At 24.5% G+C, this 17,216-nt stretch overlaps 1 protein-coding gene across 1 annotated transcript in view; it reads right to left on the reverse strand.

Annotated features, from left to right (window-relative positions):
* LOC129975502 (uncharacterized) overlaps positions 1 to 17,216 on the reverse strand; it is a 122,713-nt gene that overhangs the window by 43,362 nt on the left and 62,135 nt on the right. Inside the window, exons 38-49 of the mRNA XM_056088564.1 lie at positions 15,434 to 15,496; positions 13,449 to 13,490; positions 11,473 to 11,529; positions 10,049 to 10,111; positions 9,126 to 9,185; positions 8,009 to 8,050; positions 7,209 to 7,265; positions 6,911 to 6,973; positions 4,327 to 4,389; positions 2,677 to 2,739; positions 1,682 to 1,744; positions 523 to 582 (exon numbers count right to left, since the gene is read on the reverse strand). Of these exons, the coding sequence (XP_055944539.1) occupies positions 523 to 582; positions 1,682 to 1,744; positions 2,677 to 2,739; positions 4,327 to 4,389; positions 6,911 to 6,973; positions 7,209 to 7,265; positions 8,009 to 8,050; positions 9,126 to 9,185; positions 10,049 to 10,111; positions 11,473 to 11,529; positions 13,449 to 13,490; positions 15,434 to 15,496 (696 nt within the window). The remainder of the gene's footprint in view (positions 1 to 522; positions 583 to 1,681; positions 1,745 to 2,676; positions 2,740 to 4,326; positions 4,390 to 6,910; positions 6,974 to 7,208; positions 7,266 to 8,008; positions 8,051 to 9,125; positions 9,186 to 10,048; positions 10,112 to 11,472; positions 11,530 to 13,448; positions 13,491 to 15,433; positions 15,497 to 17,216) is intronic.

A 17,216-nucleotide genomic window follows, 5' to 3' on the forward strand; every position in this document is an offset into this window, starting at 1 on the left:
ATACAAAATTTCATAATAATCTAGAATTTTGATGATAAAATTTTATTTTTGTAAGTTGTCAAGATTTTAAATTATCGTGGGTGCATGTGTGTAAAAGTACAGAGAGATAACTCCTTGGCAGACTTGGTTCCACAATTTGATAAAGATCAACATTTTAAATGTCAAAACTGTATTCTAAATTTTATCCACCTGTACTTGGACAGCCGAATAGACAAACTTCTTCTTAAGGAATTTCATTCAATGTTCATTGACTCAATGACTCAATTTCACTCAATGTTCATTTCATTGATGTTTGGTTCCTCAAAAAATTTATTATGCAAAAAACACTACAATAAATTTTTTTGTAATCTTATTCCAGACTAAGATAAAAAAAAAATTTTCTTGATTGAATTTTAGGATTATATACATTAAGATACCTAATTGACAAGAACATAATTTATTTTGTAATACAACTAAATGAGAATTTAGTTTAATCTATTATATATGTTGAACAAAGCAAAATATAAATATAAAACCACATACTCGCAATTGGATAAAAGTGGACGTCATACACAAGAGGCACATTTACCCAATAACTTTTACCTATAGAAATATTAAGAAAGTTTAAAAATACAGTAATACAATAAAAATTAAGGTTTCTTTCATTTTTCTTCTTTTAATATGAATTATATACATTATATATTATTGGAAAAAGAAGCAGGTTTAAAGCATTTATAACGAAAATAGACAGAACACATAGGTTACACAGGTGGACAGAGGAAGTTTTATGAGCTGCATTTGTTATGATTCTAACATCGAATCGGAAGTCTATATCTTGCCATACATGAAATAACTGTCCTTGTTATTGAACTCACTATGCAATAATTCGATCTTGAAGGTAACAAGCATAGATAATATATACACGCTGTCTTTAATAAAACTCCCCTAGACTATAATGCTATGTTTCCTAGGGTGCGTTCGAAAGCAGTGCGGATATGCTGACCATTTTCATCTGACATGTGAGGATGACCAATTTTTCCCCTTTGAATGCTATAAACACGCAAAACAATTTTTTCTGAGGCTTTGCTATTTTTTTCTTAAACAAACAGAAGCACAGATTTATCGGGATTATCTGAATGCATAAAACAAAATGTTGAACTTTCCTTTGTCTAGTGATGTATTGTATAAGTTTCTATAGATTGTCATTTATTATATATAAATATTTTAAATTGATTCCTTTAAAAAAATCTTTATTTCATGTAATTTTATTTACTTGCCTCAGCATTTAAAAGATACTATTAAGATAAATATTAGGATGAAAGTTTTTGCTTCAACACTTTCATTTTAAGAATCATATATTTTTTTTTAAACAAATCACTTTCTAAAAAGCGGAATACATGAATTTTATTATTATTATTATTATTTTATTTATAATTTTTTTAATATCAAGAAAGCTATGATTCTAAATATTTGCCCATCAATAGAATTCTACTTAAAATTCATTAAAATGTGCCATTACTTATTTAAATAAATCCTGTATGTGAATTTCATTTTATTATTGTAGAAAGAATATATAAATAAATAATTTAATAAACAGAATTATAATATATAAAATGGAAATACATTTGTAAAGCCAAGCTTAAAATATTTTTAATCACATATTTATCAAAATACATAAAAGAAGGAGCCACTGAAAACTCACTGGGTGGTGTTCTCCTCCTTACAGATGTCGGTTGTGGTGCCACACGATCCGTGTACCATTTCACTGAAAATTCAAAACCTAATGTTTAAAACTTAAAATTGTCTAGCATGCACTATTAAGATTATTTATATGATGTGCAACAGCAATATATATAACTATAAAAAATTCACTTTATTTAAACTGTTTTGTAAAAATTAAATATTTATGTTAAATACTTGAAAAAAATCATGTTCAAAAATGGCATCAAAATTCACCAACTATCAATCCACAGATTTTATATTTCTTTTGTGAAATAGTTCAAAGACAATTACAAATTAAGTCAAAGAAAATTCAATACCAATTTCTTTTAAACTTTCACAATCTCAGATTATTTTAAAATTTCATGTTAGGACACACTGCTTAGAATATTGTAAGATTGAAATCATGCTGAATACTATTTATTTGCTCTCTGCCATCATTATTCAACGAATTTAATAGCATTATATTAAATTTATTCATTTGCAATGACTTATTTTTACAATCTAAATACTAATATTTTCAATTCAAATTACATTTTAGTAATTACTAAGAAATATTTTATCTTCAAATATGTCCAAAACGAAATAAAAACATATGTAAAATGCATTATTTGATTAGATTTTATATAACTGTAATAATGCATCAAATGCAGTTTATTGGAAGTAGAATAAAAGGTTATCTGTTAAAAATAACAACATCACGAATTTTTACTGAGACTGATTTTAGAATCTAGCAGCCATTCTTTCAGGAGAAAGATTCTTTGGCTTTCTTATTTATTATATACATACAGATAATTAATCTGCATTAATAAAGTTGTAATCTGATATTTCGGATGTTTATCAAAAACTTTTAAAATTAAGGTATCTTCAATAAACATCACATATGCATATAATGACAATGCTTCAGTGCAGCATTATACAAATTTTTTCTGGCATATTTCAAGAACAAAGCAAAAAATATGTTGCATAATGACTTACTTTTTGGTGGATAGTGAATTAGGTGAGGAGGATTATTCACATGTTGATCAAATATTATATCTCCTAAGAAATAAATACAACACTTTCTGTATGATCAAGTAACGAAAAAATGATTTAATTTCTTATAGCATTTTGTATAGTTTCAACTACACTAAATATATATAGCACATGGCAACAGAACTATTAAAAGTTACTTCTAATGCTTTCATTTACTTGTTAATGTTGATTTGATTACTAATCTGTTTTCAAAGTTATTTTTAATTTCTTCTTGTTTTTAAAAAATATATTTCTATAAATTTATATTTTTAATGTATTTTTAGACTAAAATTTCATCTTTTAGTATACAAATAGAAAGAAAAAGAGAATCAATGCTATGAAATGTATGAACATATGCCATTATATAGATGTAGTTCACATTTTAAGAATAGTACAGTTGTGAAGGGCAAAAAAAAAAAAAAAAAAATTAATTACATATCGGTTAGCCAATTTTTATAATAAAAAAAGGACTGGTTTTATTCGCAGCACTAAAGAAAGTTGATTAGTGGTTTTATAAAGAATTGATTTATAAAGATTTGATTGAGGGCAGAAAATTTATTTTCTGTCAAAAAAAAAAAAAAAAGATATTTTACATATAAAAAAACAATTAAAATAAAACAAATACTATATTGTTTTATCTATTAAATCCATGTAATGTTAGTTACATTTATTAAAAAGCAAAATATTATAGAAAAATTTGATTATTATAAAAATTCTGAGTAAATCATGCAGATTTAGGAAAAAAACATTCAAAAGAAATAAAAAGATTAGTTTAGGAAAAACAAAATCATTCATAAAATTAAATTTATAGCAAGCAGTTTTACATGCTACTTCTACTACTACTAATAATAATAATAAAAAAAGCCAGTCACTATGTCAGAAATTGATTCTAAATAAAGTGCTATTTTTGTGTTAAATATTATTTAACACAAATTATGCATTAAAATTTTAAACAAATAGTTAAAATAAAATTATCAGGAGCATATTAAGTGTCAGCCTGAGCAACTATAATATGTTTCACACAGAAGTTCCATATAAATTTAAAAACTAATGTTTAATGGAAAGTTGATGAATTATCAATGGCAGAGGATGGGAAAATGGCAAAAATATTTCTTTTAAAAAGATTCTTAGCATGGCATTTACTGATATTATAAAATTAGTAGATTAATATTGAAATATTGATTTCAATTATGAAAAATTATTAAATATGTGAATTAAAAAAATATATTTATCTGCTTGTTAAATACTTCTATCCATTGAAAAAAAAACCTTTATAAATTTTTAAATGTATAATAAGTTAAAAAAATTAAACAATAATTCAAACAATGAATTATTTCTCTTTAAAAATAATAATGATCAACCAAAAAATTACAAACTAAATTTTAAATTTCAGATTACCTGCTATTTCTTAATAATACAGCATCAGAGTTTTGGATTTAAACTGAGAAAGCTTATGCCCGATTCAAATTCTAAGGAAACTAATTATTAATACTTCGGATTTGGTTCAGTTGAAAAGTTATGGTAACATATCTAACTTCTGTACAATGAAAATGCAGTTCATGAATGATTTTATTACACATATTACAAAGACAAACAATAAAAATTATAACTTACTTTGTTGTGGAAAATATATATCTTGAACAGTCGTAGGCAACAATTTCCACACATGCACTGTGGCTGAAAGTAAAATTAGAAATAAATATCTACTTCCTATATATTTTTCAGAATGCACATTAAAGACAAATATGTAAGTTTTTCTATTTGCTACTAATAATGTAATACTCAGTGATAAAATTAAGAATATGAAGTTTCATGAAATTTAAACCAATCTACATTCTTAAATATAATAAGTAGATTTCATGGCTAATATTAATTTTAGAATTATTCTAATTTAGGTACATAACTTTTGTTAAAGATTATATTAATGGCAAAGTTTGACTACTTTCAATACATTTATAATATATTTATCCTAAGACATTTTTAATATTATAATATTCAAATATGAAGCTCCAACCCAAGGAATTCGTATATGATGGCTTATACTGAAAAAACCACATGCCAAATTAGAAATTTTAATTGCATTAAAGATAGTTTCTTCTTCATGTTGTTGGAAGTTATTTCGAAATCTTTTTAAAAAATTCATGAAATTTTTAATAAATAATTTTTTTTAAGAAAGAAAACTTCAATAAATAAAGCTCACATTACCACTCTCTGAAGTGTATGTACGTCAAATTTGATAGCATTATGCAAAAAGTTTAGCCTGTATTGTGCCAACACGCACACACGCTGCTACAAATATTACAACCACAATTTTTCTTCCCTTGTTAAAGATGAACGGATGAAACCACTGCTTATTTTCCCATAATAAGTAAGTTTCTGTTTAAAATGAGCTTTTAATATACTTTTTGAAATTTTTTTATACTTTATAACTAAGGTTTAGAGTTAAAACATTGAAGAATTTTTAAAGTGCATTCATTTTTAAAGAATGGTGCTCTTTCCTGTAATATATAACTGGATGTATAAAAATATATTATCATTATTAACACTTGAAAAGCTGCTTTCTTATTGTAGTAAACTGGATTTTTTTTGAAACAGAAATTTCTTTTATTGAATAATCCATTGAAATATTGCAAAAATCATAAAAATTACACTGTAGTACACATAAGACTTCAACGGTGAACAATTCTATTTTTCATACTGATCTTTAAAAAAAAACATGTTTGGTTTCATCTAAAAATTTTTTGTATTATTTTAATTTTAACACTTTCTTTTCATATTAAAGCTCAAATTTTAAGAGGGATAACAGAAAATTAGGGAAAATTAACATAACTGTGCAAAGCTCCTTAAATAGCACATGCTATATGACTATCTTCATTATTAATACGTATGTATGCATGTGTGTGTGTTCACTGGCACTTTACAGGCTGGAACGTTTAATCTACAGCTATCACATTTGGCACATGTATATCTTGGAAGGCAGGAATGTGAACCCAAGAGTGATTTTTTGAAATTTTAATTAAAAATTAAACAAAATTTTGCTATAACTTCGAAAAAAATAATCATACAAAGATAAATTTTACACTATTTCAAAATTTTAAAAATTATTTTTTTAATAATAATGCCAATTTGTGCTGAATTTTGGCAATTTTTAAAAATATTTTTTTGCACAATTTCCAATAACGAATTACTTTGTTACCCTGAAGTTCAAACTGTTTTCATTATTTCATCCACCATGTGATCATGCGATTTTCTTTCACTGTTGAAAGCTAAAGAAGGATTTTGTTTAATATCTGTGTAGTTTACAAAAAAAAAAAAAAAAAAAAAAAAAAATTAATGTGAAATTTTGAAGGCAGATAACTTTTCAAAGGCGCCTAGATATCCTTCCTTGGCAGAAAAAGGACTCAATAATATCATGTGACTTTACACTTAACAAGGACAATTTAAAAATCTATGAAAATTAAATGATACACCCTACAATATTTAAGACAGCATCTTTGATAAAATAAGAATTTACACTTTAAACTGGCATATCGGATGCTTTTTGGCAATAATTATTTCAGAAGTTACAAGATAAAGTAAAAGAGCAAAAGTACTAAAATTTGACAACATTTCTTTTTATTTAATTAATTAAAATATTTCATAGCAGAAATATCACAATTACTTAGAAATAGACATTGAAAAGGTATGTGCAAATTTCATGCCAGAAATGTTTAGTAATATAAAAATATTTTGTTTCATACATAGTTTCACGAAATATTTCACTTTTAGTAATAATTAGCTGGTCGCCCCAGGGTGGCAAGTATGAAATAAAAATTGTCAAACTGAATCAGTGGCAAGAGTTAAAGTACTAGTCCTTTGATTTCTCTAATTATTTTATGTATGTAGATGACTCATAAAACAAAACAAAATGTCAAATTTAATGCATCATATAAAATTCTTTTTATCGCATCTTTAAGATCTTTAATTTCCCATGATAAAAAAAAAGAAGTATTTAAAAGAAGAAACAAACAAATATTTTATGGATAATCATACTATTAAGTTTTAAGGAAGTTGATAATGTAATTATCGAAACTGAGCCAATACCTACATAGTAATAATACCTCCAAATATTAAGCAATGAATTGAATTAAAGAACAGTGCAAAATTAAGCAATAAAGGGAAAAAAATTACAAGCAACAGGGACATGATCAAAACTTACGCTGAATTCTCTTTTCCCAGATTCTAGTTTGAGGAAGGAGTACTGTATCCCAAATATGTTGAACTAAAACAAATGAAGTAGTCATAAAATAATCTTTTGTAATAAATTTAATAATTTTTTTTTACATAAACTAAATTTATCATAGAGAATAAAATTGTGATGAAATGTAAATATTTTTAAATAATTAATTGTGTAACGTTTCACAAGGGGAAAGTTACTGCAGTTAATAATTAGAAGAAAAAAATTGAATTTTTCAACAGTGAAAATAAATTAGAAGTATTGATAAAATAAAACTTACTTTTTGGCTTCTTCCAGACTCTATGTACATGGGTTGGGTAAATGCGCTGTTTATATACTAAAAAAATATTAGGCAATAAGAATATCAGAAGAAAGGTATATAACTAATAACATAAGGAAAAAAAGATAAATGGGAGATTAACCAAGAAAATTATAAATGGAATTTGTCAATAAAATATAATTAATGCTGGATTGTGAGATTTATAACAATAAAAAAAACATGCATGTTTCAGGCCTCAAAAATATTTTCTTATCATCCTATTCTTGGCAATACAAATAAATGATAAATTCCATAAGAATACTATTGTTACTTTCCACATGGAAAAAAAAAAAAAATAGAAATTCAGCAGCTTACTTTATGAAAACTTAATTCATGAATATAGCTACTAGATTCAAGAAAAGTATTTAAAAAATATATTAAGCAATGCAAACATAGCATTTAATAATGGAGATTGAGTATTTAATAAGTCACACTAAAAAAAAAAGGAAATTAATAAATTAAAGGGCAAAACTATGGTAGGTTATGCGATGCTGAATAATATTTTTCTATTATTAATGAGGTAAAAACTTTAATGAAAAATGATCTTCTTTCTTTCTTACAATACATTCAAGATATTATGCAGATTTGTTGAAAGAAATATTGGAGTAAAATTGACAATTTAAAAAATCTTTTCCATGTATTAGAATAAATTGCTAAGGATACAAAAATCAAAATGAAAAAAAAAAAAAAAAAAAAAAAAAAATCGATAAAAAAAAATGAACAAGTTGTGAAATTAATAGTGAAAAAAAAAAAGCACTTACTGCAGCATTCTATGCTTATAGTCATATTTCTACATATGCAACCTTTAAAATAATAAATATATATATCATTAAAAGACTAGTTGAAAAAAACATTCTAAGTATAAACAAGAAACTATATTAAATATCAGCAATATGAAACAAAATTTCCAATTTCAACAAATTTTTTTTAATGTTTATTGTTTTATATTTTCCCAAAATTTATACTTATAATAAAGCTCAAAGTGCGTGCGTGCACTATCTGAAGAATTATATATTACATTGAAAAATCGCACAGAAGAAAGGCATACAGAAATAGACTTATGGTATTTACATAATTATAATGATTTTAGAAATGAAAATGAAAAAAAAAAAAGAAAATAAAATAACCAATTCCACATTCAGAACCCTATCCACATTCAGGAGAATTCGGTACAGTTATCGAACATTCTGATGACACTAATGTCGACAGTGAAAAGGAATTGTCTCTTGAACAAAAATTAGAATTAGCGATAAATAAAATTTTTTTTCAAAGAACCAAAATACAATACAGAAATTAGCTATATCCAAAACCATCCGACGAGAAATCGATTTATTTGAAGATGAGGGATTTAGAGGTAAATATTTGGAAAAAGTATATTGCGCATTGATAACAGTACCACCAACTAGCGTAGATGCCGAAAGAGCGTTTTCGACAGCTGGTCATTTTTGCACAAAATTACTTTTCAGGCTGAATGCCAGTACAATTGATGCATTATGCATTTTAAGATCACATTTCAAAAATTTGTAATAGTACCACAGACTGAATAGTAATATCTACACTTTTTTGTGATTTAAATAAATAAGATGTTCCCTTATTTTTTTGTAATTCTTTATATACTGTTATAAGTTACAAATTATTTTTTTTGATATTTACACTCTCTAATAAAACTGACAAATAAAATAAATAAACATATGCATTTTCTTTCTTTTTCAAAAATTTCTAATACCGGTATTAAAACCGGTATCTCGGTATTAAAATCTAAAAAATACCGAATACCGGTATTGAAATTTTGGTCCGATATTGCAATCCCTAATCTCAATAAAAGAACCACAGAAGAAAAAATAAAAAGAACCCATTTCATGAACTGAATTTGCTTACCTATGGGAGGTACATGATATATCTGAGGTCGAATATTTATTTCATTAATGTAGTATTTCACTGAAAGTACAGAACAAATATAAATTACACAAAACTTTAAAAAATACTTTTCATCATGCAATATTTCAAGGAAAAACAAACAGATAAATTACTACCAATTCTGAAATATGCTTATATTGTTATATACCTTATTCATTATTTTTTAACAACTACTAAAAAAAATTCTGTTTAACTCTAAGCTAGCTATGAAAAAAAAAGCTAAAGGCTACATCGAGCAAGAACAAATATTGTAACTGAAAAGAAAGAAAATTTGCGTTTTCCATGATGATTTGAATGGAACAAGAAAATTTATCATTAAAGCTGTATGTACACTAGTGTTATGTTTAAACAAAATAAAATCAGCAATAATCTAGTAGTAATAAATCGTTTAATTCAACAAGAATGAAACTTTAAATAAATATTTGATACAAAAAATAATAATTTTAATTAAATATCTTCTAATTACATACTTTTTAATAATCTAATTGTAATAAATCATTTAATTTAACAAAAATGAAATGTTAAATAAACATTTAATGAAAAAAAAATAATAAATTTCCTCAAATATTTACTAATTACACAATTTTCAAAAGATTTTATAAATGAGAATTTTAAAACTAAAGTGAATCTGCTGCAGATAAAAGATGTTAAAAATGAAACTGCAGTTACAATTTTCTTTTTGACAGAAAAAGATTTTTATAATTCCAAAATTTAACAACAGCAGATAAGTTTTATTTAGATATTTTTAGAAGGCTTACTTGTGCAAAAACAACAAATAAATCATTATTGATTATTCCTGTAAATTTAACTATATTAAACTAGACTATTTTGTGAGAAGAAATCAGAATACTCCTTCAAAACGAAAAACAAAGATTAATAATAACCTTGAGGCATTTTAATATATGCCCGAACTGTTGTTGGATGATATCTCTGTGTCATCTGACGAGCTGCAAGTGTAATAAAATATTAAATTATTTATCAGAAATGTAAATAATGAATCTTAATAACAAAATTTAATATCAAATTAAATGATATTGAGAGAGTCAGATCTTTTAAAAAATTCCCCTTTAATAGAATAAGAAATTTAAATTAATAGAGGAATATTTTCAGTTTTTTTGCAATTAATTTAGAAAAATAAAGAAATATATATTGTTGATAATTTAGATATTGAAGCCTATAAGAAGATCTACATGTATACTTTTAAATGTTAAAAACTATTAAATTTTTTCCACAAATGATTTAGGCTTACATAGATTAATTGATTAGAAAAAAAAACAAAAAACAGATTTCTCACACTCTTTTTATGTATACTGTAATAAATTGTAGGAAAAATTACAGAAATAATCTCATTATACTTAAAAGAAAGGTGACAAAAAAATCAAGAGAAGAAAATTTAGTATAAAAATAACGATAAATATATGAATACTATGTATTCTCGAATATTGAAAATATAAACAGTACATATATAGACATCTATCTTTCAAATGGCAAAATTTAGTAAAATTTTGGTTTTATTCATATTTCAGATACAAGCTTTTCTTAAATTTGAAACACTAAAATATTGCCTAAAATAATTCAGTTAATGAAAATTAGAAAGAATATGAATTATGCACATTTCTTTTACCTTTGAGGAGAAGGGTATTTAACTCAGTATTGGACATTTAAACTATAAAAGAGTAATTACTAAATCTTTCAAACTTTCTAATGTTACTTTTTAAACCATTTCTTCATTCTTTGCATGAAATATGCTGCCACTCACTACTCAAAATGGGTATGCTCATCCATACAATTGTTTCCTATTAGACCTTTCTTCATATTTTATCAAAGGAAGTCATATAGTACATGAAAGGAAAAATGATATGAAAGGGAGAAGTTAATGTTATAAATAATATTTTCTCCCTATCCTCCCCCCCCCTCTTTTAAAGAAAAAGAAACATATTTTTTAAGCAAGGAAACATTACCAAAAATTTACTACAACTAGAAATTTTGCAAGGGTATCACAGTATAAAAATCAATAAATGAAATAAAAAAAACTAGCTGAAATTTAAAAAATACTTTTTTTCTTCATAATAGATATCATGGAAAAAAAACTTGCAAAACCTTGTGCAACATAAATATAGAAGCGATTTTTGCAAAAATCTGATAGAAAAAAATATTATTGTCATACAGAAAACTTATTAAAAAAATAAGAAATATCCTCAAAAATTTAAAAAACAAAATTTGATTCATTAGGAATTAATAAAATTATTCAAAATCTTTACTGAAGAATGAATAATAAAATAAAATATATCATAGTTTAAATACTTACTAGGTGGTGGATATTTTACAATAAGTTTTGGTAGATACATGATCTCAGTATATTTTCCTAAAAAATATAATTGCTAATGTAAAATAATTTAAAAATTTAATGTATTTATCATTTTAATACTTAGAACATTAATTTTTGTGAGTTTATAGAATGCATTTGTTCAACGATTTAAACATTAAAAATAAAGTACAGGAAAATATCAGAAATAATAGAAATTAGCTATAAAACCTTTTTATGTAATTTTTAAGTTTAATGGAATTAAATTATTATTGTTATATATATAAAGAACAAACTCAATTAATGGTGGTCTGGAGATGCATATGTTTGCAATATTTGCTTTTTGATAAACTAAAAAAAATCAAAAGGTAAGATGTAGGATGTTTATAAATCTTTGTAATAAATGCAATTTATAAGAAAAATTATGAACTGAGTTAAGAAATGGCAAGAAGAAATATTATCAAAATAGCTTTAGTGCATAAAAATGCCTATGAAAATAGTTTTAAATAATAAAACAACTTCACACCCAATTCTAAAAATCACTTTAGCTTGATTTATCATACAAAAGCAAAATTAGGCTTAAAAGGAACTTCCTCCCTGTGTTCCATGCAATTCAAAATCTACTTTCATACATTCCATTATCATAGTTAACATTCTTCATAGTCATTCCTACAATAAATCTAGAACTAATTTCGATACAAAACAAGAATGACATTGATGAAACAGAAGATGACACAGTGAAGTATAAAAGTTAAAGTAAATAAAACATTTTTTTTTAACAAGTTACAATAATTTTTTGAAACTGAAGAGAAAAAGTTAATTCTGCTATTTTTAAATAATCTTTCCTTAGTATTTGTATGCAATAAAGTTATACATCATATTCTTAAAAGTAATTGCATAAAATAGTATGAATAATTCCACACTTTTTGTATGCAATTATTATATTAATTATCATAAATTATAATTAAATACAAGTCTGATTTTCTTTAATTTTTTTATAGTATTTTTTAAAACTCAGTTTAGCATGTTTATGGCAGAGTAGAAAGGAAGTTAGTCCTTTCTATATGAACAATTAGAAAATAAGAAAGCTATTTTTAGTAATAAATTTACGTGATTAGAAAGAGCTATTTCGAAAAATAAATTGTTCTACAATCCTATAATATCTCAAAACTTTTTCCAAGATATGGGGGATAACAATAATTAATTAAAACATTAATAGATTCTAAAAACAATAAGTAAAATTCTAAAAGAAACATTTAAAAAAAACCAGGAATTTCAAATTAGTAATATGCAATTAAATGAAAACAAGACATAAATGAAAGATGTCTATTAAGAAGATTAGTATGTATAGAATTTGTCAATGAGTTATTTATCAATGTTATGCTTCAAGATTTATGGTAGTGAAAATTATACATCTTATAAACCTTACTTTACACCTTATATTTTCATACCTTCAGGTTTCTTAGTAATATAAATACACAATAAGACATAAAAATATTATTGCTATTTTCTTCATAAAAATAAAAGCCAAAGCCTCATTTGTTAAAAACTTTATTTATTTATTTATTGCTGCAGCTATTTAATTCAACAAAATCATAAAAAGTAGTTTGCTCAATCCATGTGTATAATATTGGTATATAATAAGAGGGGATAATTAATTAGTTAACAACTGGTAGTTACAAAAGAAAAATACGAATTAAATGCTAAAAAATTTGGTATTTTATCTGAATTTAGAAGTAGTACTGGCAATGTTTTTGTCTTATAAACTTTCTCTATTTTTTAATAAGGATATAATTCCAAACTATTATTAAAAAAAAAAAAAGATATTTCATTAAAATTTTCAAGTCTTTATAATAACAGAAATATTTCTGCATCTGATATTTTTGAAATAATATTCCTTTGTATTACAATGAAATACTAAGAATACAAAAAAGAAGTGCTATATATATTATATATTATAATAAAAAGAAACCACTTACTGCAACATTCTATTCTTATAGTCAGATCTACACATATGCAACCTTTAAAGTAATAAATGTATATTAAAAACATGTGACAAGAGCCTAACAAGAAATAAATATAATTTACTAGATTACATACATGCAACAAAAAACTCTTTTGAATCAAAATGATTTCAACTAATATTGGTTAGTTATTAGTTAATTATTTTTACATTTTAAAAACTGATTTTAAAATAATAATTTAAAAATCCATGAATTTTCAAGGAAATTTTTTAGATCACCTTCTTTTATATTAGCTGCTTGTCATGCCAGTTATGAAATAAAAATAAAATGAAAATTATTTATCTTTTTATCCACATACAAGGAAAATTATTTTTGAAAAATTCAGGAATTATTTATTTTAAAAAAAGCACCATTTGTAACAGAATTCAGAAATAAAGAAAAAAATTGAAAGTGCTAGCCAAAAATACAAGCACTAGAAGCTTAGAAACAATGGTTATCTCATAAACTTTGCAATAGGGAAATTTTGATTTTCATTTATAAAGAAAATTTTTTAATTGAAAATTCTTAAGGAAGTGAAGATGTAATAGAAGAATTCAATGAACATAATAAAGACAATTCAAACGTTACACAACTTACGTATATATGTGAAGAATGAGAACCTCTAGACATCAAATATCTACTGGTTCCAACTCAACAGCAATAACTAAATTTCTTGCCACTTAAATCTAGCTTAGTGAATTATCAGCAGTAAATTAAGGGATTATGCAAAACAAAAGTCGATTCAAAATGTGATTGCAGATTTTTTAGAAATAGTTTGAAAGTGATGAAAATTCAGTCATCAGAAACAGATTAGGAACTCGAGGAGCAGATGGAAGTATAAACATGATGTGAAATCTTGAAAATATTTTTTACAGCACAATTTTATGGAACAGTAGTGTTTAGACTTCACAAAATAATCAAATATGTGTAAAATTGTGTAAATTAATACAAGTTGCTAAAATTCTTCAAGCATAAGTAAATATACATAAAATAATCATAAAAAAACTTCTGCAAAAATAGCTTGATGAAAAAAAATCTAACAACATTTCTGAAAAGAACCATTCTGAAGACCTTTTGAATCAATGAATTGCAATAATTGATGCTGCTACAACAGAACTTGAAAAATGATTAGTTCTTGACAAAGAGTCAGATAAAAGATTTGGAAAGAACACAGAATTGTAGTCAGTGAATTCTAAATGTGAAAAGGAAAGGAAATCGTTCTATGTTCAAAGATTATCTGAAATGTGATGATGTGAAATAAGATGAAATGTTACAAAAATCTTACAAAATGTCGCAAAAGTTCATAATGCTACTTTGCCAGTGACTATGAAAACAAGGAATATAATCACCAAAATGGTGATATTTTATAAAAGAATATTTTTTTGTACACCAGGGATAAATTGATTTTTTTTGTTTCCACTGAAAATAATTGAGAATAATAATTTAAGATTTACAATATTACAAAATATATTGTACATTCTTGTACTTTCTTTTGCATTGCAGTAGATTGAAAATAATCTCCAAATTTCTATAAAACAATTGAAGTCTCTTCATGAGCAGAAGCAAGTATAAAAAAAAAAAATCAATGGAAAATATTTTTTTTACAGTGTTTGCAATTTCCTAAATAAAATAGTTTTAGATTAAAAATACCATACAAGTCAAGAATATACAAATACATCAAATTATTGTTCATAGATAAATTAAGAGGTTATATATTTCCAAAATAAATTATTATATAATCAATAAATGCAGCCAATATCTTTAAAGAGTCCAAAGTTTAAAAGTTCCGAGTACAGAAAATAAGGAAAATCTTTGAATATTTTTTCATATAATTACTATTTTTATTATTTGTTTGAGAAATCATAATAATTCAAGCTGTATAATCATTATTTAAGGGAGCATATTGTAATATGAAAATAACAGCTTATTGTAATATGAAAATACATGCTTTTTGCTCTTACCTGGCGGTCTATAAACTGCTATTCTAGGTTTCTCTGGAGGAAGAAGATGTGAATAAATGCGCTCTGTTAAAAAAAAAAAAAAATATGCATTTATATTTTACAGCAGATAAACTAACTTTCAACTTCAGATTACTATAATTCTGCATAGCAAAAGGAGTATAAATCATATAATGGAACATATAATTTTATTTTTAAATATAATAATAAATTTTTTTGAATATGTTGATTCATAGCTATTATACAACTTTTTTATTCTAATAATTAAATATTCATGCATTAGATATCTTTTTAAAAAAAGTAGATTCATTTTCATTTATGTATTTCTTTCATTGGATTAATAATACTATTTATCTTTAACATGTGAAAGATGTATTTATAAGGAAAAAATTATATAATGATAATTACTTCCTCTGACTCTAAACAATTAAAGCTAAATTCTAAATATCTATATTGCATGAAATTTGTTATGAGAGTTATTAATTTTAATAGTGACAATTTTAAAACCTGTTGTTACTGGAGGTTAATTTCAAAGTTAAGTTGTCAAGTCAATCAGAATATAATGAATAGTTTTACAAGGAAAAGTAGGCCTTTCTACAGAATCAGCAAAACCTGTGCTAAACTTTTATCAAAGTTCCCCAACCTCTTTCCTCCTATCATTTAATCCTTTGTTTGAATTGTTGACATTAAATATTTGGTAAAATGTATCAGCAACAAAGCAAAAACAATATACTGATATGAATATACCCATTTCTTAAAACCTCTTTATATATATTTGATGCATTTAATATATATCAGATTCAAAATACAATCATTTTGTTCCCCTTTTTGATGGGGGGTTAACTAATTGAAAGTCATTATGAGATTTATTGTTCTTGAAAATCATATATTTGAAACAACTTCTCTTACTTATTCTTTCAAAGGTTTTTTTAACTGGCACAATTTCAGATATTAAACATGCCTAACAATAGAAATAATACAGATGATAAACTGCTTTATCTACCATTGAAATAGTCTAAGTAAATAGTTAAATACATATGCTTCACTTGAAAGTAATTTTTAAACTAACATTACAGGGTAGCTATCATTTCTGCAGTTTGATTTGCCCTGACTTTTTTTTTTTTTGATTTCTCTGAAATTTAAATATAAATCTTCAGTTATCTGGTCATGTGCTGATGGTTGGTCTCGGGTTTTAACTATCAGTAAATGATTGATTTGCATTGATTGCCAAAGACATTTCATTCTACTGAAAAAATATCAGTGAATGCAAGTTTGATAAAAAGTACCGACAAATAAAAAAAAATAATCCCTGAATTTTCTAATTTTCCGAATTTTCTGACAATTCCTGGTTTTCCGATAGGCTGGCCACTCTGTATTAGTTAGAAATGCATTTACAAATGTAATAATATATTGCAATAACTCAGTTAGGTTGAACTTCTATCCAGATTAAACCTTGTAAAGACATGGTTAGACAATGTAAGTTTCAGAATTTCATTCATCACAACTTTCAAAAACAGAATTTAAAAATTTTTTTATTTTAATTATATAAGTAATTTTTAAGTAATAAATATTGTAACTAATTGAAATAACAAAATATTTAATTGACAATTAAATGGATTCAACAGATTTTGTATAAAAAATTTCAAACTAATAAAAAAATAATAATATTTTTTTAACATAGTGTAAATACTATAATGCAAAGTTTGCCAGAGATATTGACCTCTGAGTCAATCAGCTAATTGCAGGAAACGTTAGATAATACTGATCTGTACATAAATTTGTAACA

The sequence above is a fragment of the Argiope bruennichi genome, chromosome 7, assembly GCF_947563725.1.
Source record: "Argiope bruennichi chromosome 7, qqArgBrue1.1, whole genome shotgun sequence".
NCBI lineage: Eukaryota > Metazoa > Arthropoda > Arachnida > Araneae > Araneidae > Argiope > Argiope bruennichi.